The 16,026-nt window shown below is 37.7% G+C and overlaps 1 protein-coding gene across 3 annotated transcripts in view; it reads left to right on the forward strand.

Annotated features, from left to right (window-relative positions):
• The window catches only part of GSK3B (glycogen synthase kinase 3 beta), a 210,601-nt gene extending 195,088 nt beyond the window's left edge, over nucleotides 1-15,513 (forward strand). For 2 of the 3 annotated variants that reach the window (XM_024120436.3, XM_024120438.3), the window contains one exon: nucleotides 11,400-15,513. In XM_024120436.3, the coding sequence (XP_023976204.1) occupies nucleotides 11,400-11,467 (68 nt within the window). In that variant the 3' untranslated portion in view covers nucleotides 11,468-15,513. Of the gene's footprint in view, nucleotides 1-939; nucleotides 2,757-11,399 lie in introns of all 3 variants that reach the window. The other variant, XR_008617494.1, reaches the window with a different exon arrangement.
• The last annotated feature ends 513 nt before the right edge of the window (nucleotides 15,514-16,026 follow it).

The raw sequence follows: 16,026 nt of genomic DNA on the forward strand, positions 1-16,026 counted from the left end.
CTTTGGGTGAATTAATTGCAATATGTACCTCTAACTAAACAATTGGCTTACTTAGTTTAAGTCAGTTTAATGGAGAATATACATGAAAATAGAGCCACTTTTAGTTTAGGACAAAACCATATCAACAAGAAGCAGAATATCTACTTTGACTAGCCTGAGAATGTGCCTCCTAGTCATCTAACATTGGATTTAGATAACTAAGATACAACTTCGGAAGAGAAGCATAGCCCTGAAATTATCTTCTGATCTGTTAAAATACCATTTCTGCTGATGCTCCACACCCCTGAAGTTCAGCATCTGTCAAACATGTTTGTATCTTGAGCAAGATCATCAGAATACAGAGGCTCCTGGATGACTGCCTCAGAAGCTTTTATGTTGTTTATAGCTGGCTTAAATAAGAATGGAGTTCTGTGACATTTATGTTGATCTGGGAGCAAAGCTAAATCCTAAAGTAGGTAGGATAAAAGCAGAAGAGGAACAAAGTAGAATGATGAAGATGCCATCAACTGTGATCATACTGACTATATTATCATGAAATAAGCTTTAGATTTTAGTCAATTTCTTTTGGTAGCCAAAGTTATTAAATGGTATTCAGATGTTAGGTCTTATTACATTTTAAATACATTGTAGGCAGAAATCTCAATTTAGTCTCTATATTGCTACTTGTGGAAAAGCAAAGAAAGTAAACCTTTTCTTATCCAGATTGTGGCCTAAAGGTTATTATTCCATGGCCTAAAGGTGAGATTACTCTGGGAATATATGTTATTCTTTAGCCTCTCCAAAAGAACCTTGATCAGTACAATAGAATATCACAGTAATAGCTATTTTTCTCACCTTTCTTGAAAATAGTAAAGATAGCTTCCGTCAGTTTAATGACATTAATACTGAGGAAACTGTTTGCAGATGTTTCAACTACTTTTTCCATGTGTTGTATTCAAGGTTCCAGTAGTGACTGCAGATGAATGGATAAAGACCCGTTGGAAAGCATTACCATGTACAAGAGCTATCACAGCAGAGTTCATACTTTTTTATTCACTAATCCCACTTTAGGGATCTTAACTTCAGGTTACATCTAATAGAAGAAAAAAAGCTACCATGTACAGAGATATGAATAGGAATAATTATACAATAACAAAAAACCAATATGATCTGAATGGTCAACAGTAGGAAAATGTTTCAGTACATTATGAAATCTCCATTTGTATGTAACCATGAAAGACAATTATTATGAAACTTACATTTGTGGAAATATTCATCTTAATTTATGTGGTGAAAACTTTAAAATCTTATGTGCCATGTTGGTAACTGTGCCAAAATGTGTATTTGCATGTGGATATGAACTAGATACAAATATTCAGAAATTAAAACAGTTGTGTTAAATTAGTGGGTATGGATGTTGTTAGTGGTGGGGGTTTTTTTTCCCTCAAAAACTTTCATTCTTTTAAATTGTTTTTAGAATACCTCAGTGCCTGGGGGCATTATATCTGACTGTGGCTCTGATTGACACAAGAAACTCCTGAAAAGTATACATACCACTCTCAGTCCATAAAGTATAATTTATTATTTTGATATTTATACCTGATTTTTCTCCACACCCCCAGCAGATCCTCCCAGTTATTCCATTTGGGAGACCATTCATCTGGACCATCTAGAGTAATAGATCTTGAGGAATTATAGTTTTGCTAATCAAATATGAACCACTTTAGAGATAATCTGATCCAGTGCCACCTGAGTTAAGTGTGAGATGTGGTTGGGAATTTCAGCTAGAGCAGTTTTCTCTCTGCTTTGTATATTAGTCTTCTGGGTAAGGTTTCTTCCAGTGCAATGGTTCTGCTATTAAAACAAATTTGAAAACCACTGATTTCATTTCACCTTCCTTATTATCTACTGAGAACTAGTGTCTCATGCTTGTGTATATTCAGTAACTGGAATATTCAGTAACACATTCCATCTTTGTATCAACTTTGTTAGAAGTTTGTCCCCCTATACCTCTTTCATTCAGTGATCCTACGCTGGGATTATAGAAAACCAACCCAATTCTTACACGCAAAAGTCCTTTAAATTTTAATGATGGCTAGCATCCCCTCCATACTAATGAGGATTTTAAATCCTAATCCTGAATATGTTCTAAAGTATCAGGATGTTAGGTTTTCTATACAATTATTTGTCATCTGCACATTTCATAAACACATCAGTTTTTTGCCTCTATCCAAGCAACTAATAGAATATATTAAACAGGACAAGGCAGAGTCTTACTAGTTTTTTGTTTTGTTTTGTTTTGTTTGCCTTTACCAAAGTTACTGATAAAATAAGTTAAATGGGACTATGCAGCGCTTACTAGGGATTATTCTTCTGATGGTCTCTGAATAACTGGTCTCTTAACTACAGACCAACCTTACAATACTCATTTATATAATAATGTTATGAAAACTAAGTAAAATGCTTTGCTGTTGTTAAGAAAACTTTCAGATTTTTTCCATCAAAAAAGAAACTCTGTCAAAGATGGAAATGAAATCTTTTTTTTTTTTAAGACTTAGGGAAATTTCTAGTGCTTAAATATTTGTAAACTGAATTTCTGTAATCCATTTTAGAATGTGTTTGTTGGACTATAGATTCTGGGTTTAAAGACATTTAAAATGTGTAGATTTCCCTCACCTTCCTTGGGCTGCATTTTGTTTATTAGGATTTTTGTTATATCCTTTCCAGGTTGAAAACCCTTCTAACAGAAAAGGGAATCATGATAAGAGTTGGACAAGGTCTGTCTTCTCTGTCTTTTTACCTGGTCAGGGGGCTTAAAGTTTCTTGATCTTGCTTTGAAACCCTTTGCTGTTACCTCATTTAAACCAAAGCTGGCCTGTTCTGACAAGTGCACATTTTTATTTTCTGTTCTTCCTGGGATGTGTGCCCTACTTTTTAAATTATGAGCCAATCAAAGAAAACCCTTTTAGTTGGTTTCTTTGGTTCTTCTCCTTTTACTTTGCATTGAGAGTATGTGCAATTGTTTGGTTGGTCAGAATTTTGATTTTCATAATTTTCTATTTATTGTCAGTTATTAACCCCTTTTGAAGACTGTAACCACAAAATCATATCTATTTGTTCCCTGAACTTTTTGAAATGCATTTTGCTAAAGTCATGTTTCAGTTTAGCCAGGGCTAGTGATCCCTTTTTCTTACTATTACAGTTATTTTTACCTCAGAATTTCTGTCACCCTGTCACCTTCTACATCACCAGACAATTTTTTCTAGCTGGGCAGAATTAAACCCAGAATAATTTCTCCCATTATTTGTTTCCACTGATTTTGAAAAATAAAATGTTAAATTAAGTCAGTGTATCAAATACTTTCCTAAAATGATGGTTACCATCCCTTCATCCCCCGCCTCCCCCCCAAGTATGATTACTCTTTGCCACTGTGGCACTTGTATAGTGTGCTCTGGGAAAGCAGCACCCATACCCTGTCTAGCTGCAGAACCCACAGTGTTGCCCTCAGGTGTTCATCTTCCGAACTCTTTCCTGTCTATTTTCTCTTTGTCTTAACCTAAATATATGTGGAATTTCATAAAAATATATAACTTTTTAAAAAAAACCCAAGGATTTTTCTCTATTAAAAATACAATATATCATTATTTTAGAAAATAAGACTCTCCATATTCTCACTTCCAAAGAAAATCAAAGGTAACACTATTTAATATATTTTAGTCTATTTATCAGTGGACAGAGATAACTCTGTCCCTTTTTTTTAATGGGCTTATGCTATTTGGGGGGAAGGGGAGTACATGACTTTAGTATTCAACCAGTATTCTAAGCCTGTACCATAATTTCTTTAACTAATTCCTTATTCTTGGACATTTGGGTTATGTCCCAGTTTTTAGAAGAATTCCTGAGTCAAAAGATATAAGGAAGCTTTAAGTTTTTAATACATATTGTCAAATTGCCTTCCAGAAAGTTTGTCCCAGTCTACATTGGTAATGCACATATTTTTTCATTTCTGTTACTTCAACACTAGCCAGCCCAGAGTGGGGTGGGGGAGGTGCAGAGTGCATGTGCACACGTGTATTTTTATGCATTACCAACTTAGTAGATGAAAAAGGTGGGTGTAGGTACAGTGCTATACCCATTTCCTCCTATTGGCTCTGTATTTGAAATACAGGCTTCCATCCATATGTGCCAGTTTGACAAATTCACTGACACCAATGAGACTATATCTACCCTCTGTTAGAATTTCAAGTTCACTTAGTGAGTTTGCATATAGGTACCTAAAGTCAAACCATCTTTGTCATTATTTTCAGCAGAGCAGGGCTAAGTATCACTTCTAGGAAATTGCTTCTTTTTATGTAAAACATGTTCTTTCCTATTAAGTCAAAAATTTTACCTGGGTTTTTCCTCCTTCCTCCAAAAGTAATGTAATAAAACCTTCTTGATTAAGTTGGTGAGTGTCCTATAAGACATTCTTCGGGTATTCTTCAGGTGTTCCTCAGTTCCTTACCTGAAGTTACCTGTTTATATTCATATGCCTTTTCTTATTCTTTATTCCTAAACTAAGTCTTTTAACTTAAAAGATGAAAATATATCCTGTGTCCCCGTGGCCTTCAGTTTTTTTACCCTGAACAACCAAGCCTCTTAATTAAAATGTGCTCTGCCCCTGAACTCACAGCAGCTAAGACCTCTACTGCTGGCAGATCAAGTATAAACAGCCCTCCAGGTTTGCTGCTGGAATGATTGGCTCACTAGCACCTGAATTTCAGTTCTATTTTTTAAATAACTGAAGCCACCATGGAGTCTTGTGCCACACCTTTTCCTTGGAATAATATGACATGAGAGGTGATGATGCTTTGCTGAGGAGTGTTTCCCCTCCCTCTCCCTCATTATGACACACACAAAAGTGTCAAAATCATAGTAGACAGTATAAAGAGAAAAGTGAAAATTGAATCCTTTTCCTTAATACTGATACTACTTTGATTTCATTAGCGTGGATTATGATTTCGGTTTAAATATAACTTTGGGGTATACCTTTAATTCTCTGTGAGTAATGGTTCATGTGTTGTTTGTTCATGTGTCAGTTAATAACATGAATGTCTGAGACATAGTTTTATAGTAGAGGCATTTCCACTTGGAACAGCTTGAATAGCAGCATCCTGAGTTAGCTACACAGTACAAACAACGTGGCCCAGGCCTCCAAAACTTTATCTTTTAGAGTTGACCTGTCATGAGACATTTCTAACTTGTTATAAAAACAGGATAGCTGGCGAATAGAAATACATAATATAGGCTTGGGAGAGCATAATAAAGGAAATAAGGAAATAAAAGTATACTTAAAGTTCCCAAGTATACTTGTAAAGTACATGTAAAGCACAAAAAGAATTTGATATATCTGAAATACGCTCTTCTACTAATATGCCAATAATGATTTTATAGCTTTTGAGAATCTGAAAACATGTTTAGGGTAAATAAGGAACTACATTTTTATTTTTATTTAATTTCAATTAAATTTAAATAACCATATGTAGCTAGCAGTCATCCTATTAGAGAATGCAGATAAAACATTTCCATTATTGCTGTTGAGCCAGACGATGAACACTTGTATCAATTAGAAGGTTTTAACTTTTATAGACCCATAGTTCTGGAATACTGAGCAGAGCCTTAGGAACCCCAGCTCCTTTGTTTATTCTCTGTCCTTTCCTCCTGACCTGTTCCCTTGTTTTCTGCTTTTCTATTTAAACCTTTTGGTGACAGTTTGTAAATGTGGGACCTTCCATTCACTCTCCTTCCCCTCCCCATTTACACATTGATCAGACACATTTGGAGGGAGAATGGACAGGACTTGCTGATGCATTGGCGGGGGTGGGGGAGTGAAGAATCGAGGTAAGAACTTTTGGTTTACCATCTGAGCAACTAGATGATGCAGTTTCCTTGGAATTGAGACAGCTGCCCATCAAATCCATGACTGGATTATGTAGCAACTCTTACAGATCTTTGAGAATCTGAGAATAAAACTGTGAATCCTTTCCTGAAAAATATATGTATCAGATATGGAATTTTGTACATAAAAATTTACTCTAGGACAAAAATCGCAGCCTGGTGGACTCTGTTGGGAACCTAATACCTTAGAGCTTCACCCTTAGTTTCACTATGGGATTGCCCAACTTGTCATTTTTACATCTGAAGTCACACAGAGTAAAATTGGTCCCTTTGCCATATCCAGTACAAAAGTCATAGAACCATAGACTCTTCTCAGTATTAGGGAAAAAACAATTGAACATCTGATGCAATCTTTCTTGCTTGTAGAGTTTATTAGGGGCATACCTAATTTTGCAGAGGGACTTGGTTCATGGGCTTGTGAACACAAACCCTAACGGGCATTTAAGTTATTTGATCTATATGTATGCATTAGTTATCTATTGCTGTGTATCAAGATACCCCAAAATTTAACAGCTTAAGAGTAAACATTCTGGGCTTCTCTGGTGGCACAGTGGTTAAGAATCCGCCTGCCAATGCAGGGGACACAGATTCAAGTCCTGGGCCGGAAAGATCCCACACGCCGCGGAGCAACTAAACCCGTGCGCCACAACTACTGAGCCTGTGCTCTAGAGCCCGCGAGCCACAGCTACTGAAGCCCGAGCGCCTAGAGCCCGTGCTCCGCAACAAGAGAAGCCACTGCAATGAGAAGCCTGCGCACCGCAACAAAGAGTAGCCCCCGCTCGCCACAACTAGAGAAAGCCCGCGTGCAGCTACGAAGACCCAAAGCAGCCAGAAGTAAAAAAATAAATAAATAAAATTTTAAAAGCGAATAAAAGACGAAAGAAGACATTAAAAAAAAAAGAATAAACATTTAGTATCTCACACAGTTTTCATGGGTCAGAAATTCAGAAGCAGCCTAACTATAATTCTGGATCAGGATTTCTCATGAGGTTGTCGCCAAAATGTCAGCCAGGGCTTCAAACATCTGAAGGCTGGTTGCCTGGGGCTGGAAGCTCTACTTCTAGGGTGGCTCATTCGTGTGGTTAGTGAATCTGTGCTGGCTGTATGCAAAAGGCCCAGTCCCTCACCATGTGGACCTCTCCGTAGTGCTACTTGAGTGTCTCACATTGTGGCAGCTGGCTTCCCCTAGGCCAAGGAATCCAAGGAGGAGAAGGTGGAAGCCGCAGTGTCTTTTATGTCCTAACTTTGTAAGTCACACACCATTATTTCTGCAATATCCTGTTGGTTACACAGGTCAGCCCTATTTACTGGGGGAGGGGACTGCATGAGGGCGTGGACATCAAGAGGTGCATGACTCATTGAAGTCATCTTCGAGGGTGACTACCACAATGTAAAAGAATGGTCTTATACCTTCCTTCCCCAAAACTGATTATTCTCTCCTTTCTCCCTCAAGTCCATCCTTCGTTTGGTTTGTTGGTTGGTTGGTTTATTGTGCAGCAGTATCAGAAGGGTGGTAATGAGCATTGGTTTCTAGGAATGTTGGAAGTCAGTGAAATATCAGCTCTATAGTTGTTTCCAAAACACTTATATCTCTGTATACCCCATACAGACTGTTTGAAAATTAGATAATAAAATAGCCATCCTCTTAATTCTTCATATTATAAATTCACCTGTTTTAATGTAGTAACTCTTTAGTTAATAGAAGTAGGCTTCTGGAAATCACATTGGGTTATGTAGGGGTTAGGTCTGAATGAAAGTCCTCTCTTCTCCTTTTGCTAGGAAATCTTTTCTGCTTGTCTCCTACAGGCATAAAGGTAATCATATTCTTCCTCTGTTCCCTCTGTGCTCAGCTCTCCACTTGTTAGCTCTGTGACCTTGGACACATTATCTCATCTCTTTGTGCATCCATTTTTTCCCATTTGCAAAATGGGTGCAATAACTGTACCTGTTTCTTGCTTTGTAGGCTAAATGACATGCTTGCAACATACTTAGTATAATGTCTAGCACATTGGTAAGCACCCAGATGTCAACAACTGCTACCACTGATACTTACTGTGGTGGTGATGGCGGTTATTGCAGTCACACTAAACTATACATCTGTGTATTTCTAGATGTCTCTTTTACCTTTCCATTTATTGGACAATTACTAAGCACTTCTTAGGCCATATTACATAGATGGGTGGTATTATCACCATTTTACAGATGGGGAAATTGAGGGTAGAGAGGTGTGAACTTCAGAAGAGCATCTCAAGACTGAAAACAAGAGACTATATAGTCAATCTTTGACTCTTCATAGTTGGGTCCTTTATAATCAAAAGATCTTAGTTTAAATCATAATGCCAGGTTGCATCACTTTTACCAGTACATATGTAAAGGGAAGGGAATGAAGGAGAAGCAAAATGAGCTTTGCTGCTTTTAAAGAGTTACTCTTTAGACATGGAGAACAGACTTGTGGTTACCAACAGGGAGGGGTGTTGGGGGGGATGGACTGGGAGTTTGGGATTAGCAGATGCAAACTATTATATATAGAGTGGATAAACAACAAGGTCCTACTATATAGCACAAGGAAGTGTATTCAATATCCTGTCGGATAAACCATAACAGAAAAGAATATTTAAAAAAAGAATGTCAAAAAAAAGTTACTGTTTTAAATGCTTGAGAAGAAAAGTTACAGAAATTGCAGTAAACATCTAAGTCCTAGTGACAGTTTATCAGAATTTTAAATTAATGAACATTTTTATTATAGAGGGTCCATATTAATTCAGATTCAACTGTAAAATAAATGTACAGACTTGACAGTGAGATCAAAATAAGCATGTACCAAGAAGAACTTTAAAAACATAGTTTTGCTCATTTAGTAAACCAGGCAGTCTGTTGGAGCTACTATTGAGTTTATGGAGATTCACGTTTGTTTTGATTTTCTCCTCCCTGTGCGTTGTCTCCCTCTGAAAAGCAGAGAACTCTCCTTTCTCAGGAAAGACATGTATAATTTGATTTTAAGTAGAGTTCATTGCACTGGGCATAGGGTTTTTGTTTCTTTGTTTTTGATGAATGAGTCCAGTGCTGTGACTTTATATTATCCTGTGATATCAAGGAAAAGTGTAATCAAAATAATTAGCTGTTAAAAGTTTACTCATCAAGTGATTTGGAAATAATTCAAAGAAAAATAAGAGATCATTAAATTACAAACCTGAGGAATATGAATGTTTTTAAAATTTTATTATTTAGAACGTGATTTTGTGTCTGGTTATATGCCCACTTAAAAGGCTTATGCTTTTTATTATGATAATACAAGCAGCCTTTGAATTTATCCAAGGAAGGGAAGACTAGTTTGGGGAATGTCATAAACTCATAGGTAATAGCCGCTGAAAGGACAATAGCAGATTAGTAGCTAAAGAAGATATTGCCAAAGAGTAAATTAATGTAATGGGCTGGCTGGCAATGTAGAGGAGCCTTGGTGAATGTTGGCCAATAGCTAATGGCTGCTATGGCCAGAGCTGCTAACACTGCTGGTATGTGTGCTGATCTCCTAAGTCCTGAGGAAGACCAGAATGTGACAGTTTTACCTGTCATCTTCACGTGTTGAAAATGAGAGATAAGTGCTGTTTGATGATAATCATGCAGGTTCTGAGTGTCATCCAAAACATGAGAAATGCTGCAATAAGCATAGGTTTGTGAGGAGCATTATAATTCTGAAATATCTCTGTGCCTTCCAGGCTTTCTCAGGAGTGTTGTTTTTAATGTAGCCTGTGCCTAAATTATGAAAGTGAACATTTTTCCTGAGAAAGCCTTATAGGAACCTGTGGCCTGGATAGGAATTGATGTTAGGTTATTGATGCACAGAATTTGATTGATCATTGACAATAAAACTCCTGCTAAGTAGGGCATATCCAAGAAAAACCAAGAGTTATGAATGAAGTATTAGTACAATTACTGACTGATTATTGGGAAAGGCTGTTTACCTGCCTTTGGAGAGTAGGTTATATGCTATATATCATATACCCTCTCTTGCCACCTGTCCATGTGCCATGCAGATAAGTTAACATGATGCCATGCCATGGGCAATATGAAACTAACGCGTGGATCCTGATGTCATAATGTCTGTGCTTATTTTCATGAAAATAGTGCTATAGATGTTTTGAAGGAAATAAAATGAATTAAACACAACCATTCTTATTAAGAGATATAAACATTTTTTCCCCAAAGGCTGAGTTAAATGTATATAAGGGTAGATTGTTTTGAGGAACAATCGGGAATTTAGGAAGGAAATATAGTTTTTAAAGAGTGGCTATCAAAATGATAGCTAATAGCTATCCTTAAGAGTTCTTTAAGCTACAGTTGCTGTGTATCCTTGGGGTCTTTTGTTTCTTGCTCAATTAAAAAATTCAAAGTAGAAAGATCCAAGGACCAAATGTTGCGTTCAACCATAACATTTACTCTACTCAACATAGGATACAGGAGAGTTACAGTCTCGAGAGAGAGACAAAACTTCTGTGTTTCTTTTTTGGTGTCCCTAGCCTTGATAGCCAAGGGCGGTGGACTTCTAGGGCAATGGCTCTTGGAAGTTGCCCATCTCAGTCAAGCCACCTCCCTTCTTGCTCAGAGCTTAGTGTGAAGTTTTTGAGAGAAAATTTGCCTAGCAGTATATTCCCAGTCACGTGTGTGATGACAGGGATGCAACTTGACAAGCCACTGAAACAGTAGTATCTTGCCTACCTGAGATGGAGAGCCAGTCTGGACACAGTTAAATGTCTGTTTAAATGTTAATGGAGGCTGTGAAATAATAATGGACCTTAAAAAGTGTGTGTGGGGGGGGGCAGGGGTTCAAGTTAGTTGTAAAGTTATGTGTATTTTTAAAGGATTAGGCAAAGTAAGCTCAAGTGCTAAGACATTTGACTATAAGATGCTTTATTGAATTGAATAAGGGAATTGGTACTACAATGGCTGAAATTTCTTTTTTGCTGGTTGTGTCTTCTATCTGTATGAATAATGAAGAGGGACTGTACCTAGAAAGCAAGCAGCTGAGTTTGATTTATGCTTGGTGCTTCTCCCATCACCACTGACCCATATTACTTTCATTGCCTCCACTCATTCACCCATTTAAGCAGATGGCATATTGTAACACCGTTCAGAATTTTTAGCAAGTTTTCGCAGCTGTACACTGTTCATTTATTTTCAAATGAGCTAGACTCCAAGTGAGTATTCATGCTCTGCTAATCCCAGCTGTGGCAAGAGCTTTGAGAGAAATGGTCTCTGGCTCCCTGAGTCTGTAACTTACTCAGAGATACCATCTTCTCTGTACCAAGACCTGGCCAAGGCACATACTTAACTCTAAGCAGAAAGAAATTCACATTTCATAGTATTGGCCATATTCAAAACAACGTTCCAGATATAGCTCTCAGCCTGCAGTTGAGGCCACGTTGTTTTCTCTCTGGGGTGTTACAGCATTGTTCATGCTCTCTCTTGGGGCTTTTGATTTGCAGATGCTAATGCTGGAGACCGTGGACAGACCAATAACGCCGCTTCCGCATCAGCTTCCAACTCCACCTGAACAGTCCCGAGCAGCCAGCTGCACAGGAAAAACCACCAGTTACTTGAGTGTCACTCAGCAACACTGGTCACATTTGGAAAGAAAATTAAAAAGAGAAAAAAAACCTGTTCATTTTAGTGTTCAGTTTTTTTTATTATTATTGTTGTTCTTATTTAACCTTGTAAAATATCTATAAATACAAACCAATTTCATTGTATTCTCACTTTGAGCGAGACCCAGGGGTTGGGAGGGGTCGTGGGGAGGGGAAAGCGGAGCACTAGAACACAGTCTCTCTCCCACGACAATCTTTTTTTTTATCAAAAGTCTGCTGTTGTATACTTTAAAAACAGGACTCCTGCCTCATGCCCCTTCCACAAAAGAAGAAAACTTTGTTCTATGCGGAAGTTTTTTTGAACTTTGTTTTCTTTTAAAGTCAAGTGTAAGACTTGGGTATAGTGCACAGCTTGAAATTGGTTGGGAGCTTAGCAGGTGTAACTCAATGGGGACTTAAATGTCACTTGTAAAATTAATCCATATCCTCGGGTACTTGAAGACATGCCTTTGGCATGTTGATGGCAGGTGTGGCAGACAAAAAAGGAAATGTGTGTCATTTGTAACCCGGGAGGTCAATAAAGTTTGAATCTATAAGGGGAAAATTCTTAATTGATTTGTTAAGGTTTTATTTTGCTCTTAATCAGTGCTAGTGGTGAAGAAACTTACGTAGGCAGCTGTCAAAGGAGGAGCATGTGTGCTCTGTGTGTGGATCTTTGTTTGCCTGACCAAAGGTTCTCTATAAATCTTAGTACAGTTTTAATCTAGTGACCTAGGAGGAGACTAAAAAGGGTGCTGAGCTGGCCCCTCTGACTGCAGAGGTCAAAAGCTGACGAACCTGGAGGAAGGGGACAGGCCAGGGGCAGGTCTCACCACTGTGGATGCATTTGTCCAGATTTTTTCTAAAGTTGCTTCCCTTGGAAAGATACACTTGAGAGGACATCATAGTTAAATAATGTGAACTATAACAGTCTACTGGTTTATTTTTCATATTTTTTAATTGCAAAATGAGCTTGCAGAAAGTGCCACATTCTGCATATAGTTCTGATTTTAAATCCAAATCTAGAATCTGTATTTAATTTCAGCCTTTTTAACCTCATGCTTTTTAAATTTTATTTATTGATGCATGTGAGATAGACCATTATGATTTTAGATGGTAGGAATATTAAAAACTACACATCAAAATGATATAAACAGTCACTTGTACCTGCTGACTTTATAGGAAAGCTGATTATATAAATGTGTGTATATATGTTATATACATAGATTCAATACTGCTTTTTGTTTTGGGGGTTTTTTTTGTTTGTTTGTTTGTTTTTTTGTTTTTGTCCACTATCAAAATTGACTGGTTGAAGCATGAGAAGAATGTTTCCCCCCAAACCCAGTTAAGAATTTTTGTTTCTGTTTTTCTTTGTATAATCAGTGAACAGTGTAAGAATCAGTCTCTGTTTTTGAAGAAAAAGCAATATTCCTTGGAAAGCAAGGAGAATTGAAGGATTATGTTGGCAGTGAGGAAATAGATTTTCACAGCTAGTTTGGTTTATATGTTTAAGGTAGACATCTATGCGGGCCTTATATACTCTAAAATGAACCTTAGTCACCTTGGTGCTTATGGGCCATTACTTGACCTAATGAATCTTTAAGGCACAATCAGTTGTACTTTACATTTAAAGATCACTTGAGTGATGGCCGCCTTTCCCGCCTACCTTCCTTCATTCCCCATACACCTTCCAAGGTTAGCTGATAACTGTAGGGCTGCAGAGCTGAGCCCCAGATTGTGTGTAACCTCCCTTCACCCTCCTTGTTGCCACCTTAGGACATGTTAGGGGTCTTGCCCTCCAGGTGATTTGGAAGTGGAGTGTCTTGGCAGCCCTCATGCAGGTCCCGGCACCCTGTCCTGCTTCTTAACAAAGTGTGTGTGACTCTCCAAGAGAGTCGTACTGCCTGCTGACATGAACCAGTACCCAGAAAGACAACGGTGAGCCATCTTAGTTTTCACTCACTGTCTAGCTAAGCTCTTAAGCCACAGAAGCGTTTCTCAAACCTCTGGTTATATCAGAGTTCGTGAGAAAGGAAACACACTCAGTCAAACCAAATCAAATTGAATTTTACTTTGCATAATGAGCTTCCGAGAGCAAATTAAGATTTGAAAGAAGTCTGAATCAAAGTATTTGGCAGCATAATTCCTAAAGGGAATGGCTTTGATAGACCATTTTCAGAAAAGATTTATAAAGAAGCTGGACGGCAGGTCTGTGACACAGGAATGGACCTACTTTCAGACCAAACTGCCCAGCCAAACATTTGGACACAGACACTACTCTGGACTTGGTATACTTGCTAGAGTCCATAAAAATCTGTGCTTGTTTTAGGAAACACTTTCCCCCCACAAATGGGGTAAGAGAAGAAGAGAGAAAAGTCAAATGCTTTTCTCTTATTTTATTGTGTGTATGTGTGTGTGAGGGCTGAGGTGCATGATTTTTCTTTCTCAAGGATTATGGCGGGATCACAGAACTCTTTTATACAAGTGAGATCCAGGTCTCTGAATATCTTTTTGTAAATAATAATAATAATAATAATAATAATAAAAGCTCCTCACCAAATTCAAGCTTGTACATTATATTTTCTTTCACTGTTTTTAAATTTAAGTTTTATTGTTTTGTATGTAAATATGTGGACCCAGGAACTGTTATTAATGAGCAAAAAGTTACTGTTCAGGGCAGTGATTCTGTTTAATAATCAGACAAATTGTAGACGAGCTTTTTAAAGCCATATAGTTTTAACTCTGTACAGTAGGTACCGGCCTGTATTATTGTAACAATAACTCTAGCAATGTATAGTGTATCTATATAGTTTGGAGTGCCTTCACTTCCATGTGTTTGTTTTTTTTGTTTTTCATTTTGGAAGTTTTAATTGGTTTCTCTATCCATGTCTCCCTGTCCCGCCCCTTTCCCTTTGAAATAATAGCTCACTCATAACACAGTATCTTTGCCCCTTCCACAGTTAATTTCAGTGATACCATGCTCAGGAGTGGAAAGAGGAAACCATGTTCATAATCTCATTTCATTTAAGCCCTGTCTTTGATTTGGTTCTGAACATCTGTTTCCTCCTCAGTTGCAGCGACCAGTTTCATTTCACTCGGTCCATCCAGGGACTTAGTGTAGTGCCAGGGAGCCCTAGAGCTGGAGGATATTGAATAGATTAGATTTTGCTCGTCTCTGTCCCCAAGCCCTAACCATGGGTCTTACAAACAGCAGATTCTGGGAGACTTCCACCCTCTCTCTCTCTCTCTCCTTGTCTACTTCCCTCCCAAATGAGAGAAAGGAATAGAGAGAGAATTAGATTTATAAATCAAAGTTTCTTAATGTATCAGTTTTGATACAAGAGTGGTCTAAAATGCTGTGGTGCAATTACTAGTGGCTGCTGCACGATTGCCGCTCGCATGATGAGGACTGTTGTTTTCGCAAGGGAACTTTCCTCCCTCCTGCCACCTCTACCCCTGTTCAATGAAATGTCATTTTAATTTATCTTTGAAAAAAATCAGTTTAATTCTTACTGTGTGCACATCATGAAGGCCTTTTTCGAAAGAAAAAAAATCAAAATTGTTTTGCCTCCAAGTACTCCATATGTCTTGAGTAGAAGAAAAAAACAAACTTTACCAAACCAAAGGTTGCTATTTTTGAAATATCACGTGTTCATTCCAGCAAGGCAGAAGACTGCACCTTCTTTCCAGCAACATGCTGTGTCCTTTTTTTTTCTTAAGTCCTCTTAATTTTTAGACACGTATTTTTGATTTGTGTTTTAACAAAGCCTGCCTAACCAGTCATCTTGTCTGCACCAATGCAAAGGTTTCTGAGAGGACTATTGTATTCTCTATCCCTGTGGATATAAAGACACTGGCATTTCATTTCTTTTTCCGTTTCCTTTTTAAGAGATTTAACTTTGGAATCTTCCAAAGGAAGTTTGGCCAATGCCAGATTCCCAGAAGTTTGGGGATTTTTCTTTGTTTTAAACCAAAATTGTATCTGATTCTTCTTGTTCATGTTAGTGATCATCTAATCACAGAGTCGAACACTTTCTCCCCTATACAGAAAAATAAACTAAGCATGCTTTATAATAAAATCTGTCTTTTCTGATAGAAACCTGAGCCACTGAAAATTAGAGAAACAACTAGAAGCAGAGTAGAGTCCCAGACTAAGCAAGGTCTATGTTTGAGAGGCTTTGAAAGTAATCCCTGGGGTTTGGATTATTTTCACAAGGGGTATGACATTTTATTCAAGTTTGTTGCTCCGTTTTGCACCTCTGCAATAAAAGCAAAATGACAACCAGTACATAAGGGGTTAGCTTGACAAAGTAGACTTCCTTGTGTTAATTTTTAAGTTTTTTTTCTTACTATATCTGTCTACAGGCAGATACAGATAGATGTATGAAAATGTGCTTGCCTGTAAAATTTGCATTTATAAATGTGTTGCCGATGGATCACTTGGGCCTGTACACATACCAATTAGCGTGACCACTTCCATCTTAAAATC

The sequence above is a fragment of the Physeter macrocephalus genome, chromosome 1 (assembly GCF_002837175.3).
Source record: "Physeter macrocephalus isolate SW-GA chromosome 1, ASM283717v5, whole genome shotgun sequence".
Taxonomy (NCBI): Eukaryota; Metazoa; Chordata; class Mammalia; order Artiodactyla; family Physeteridae; genus Physeter; species Physeter macrocephalus.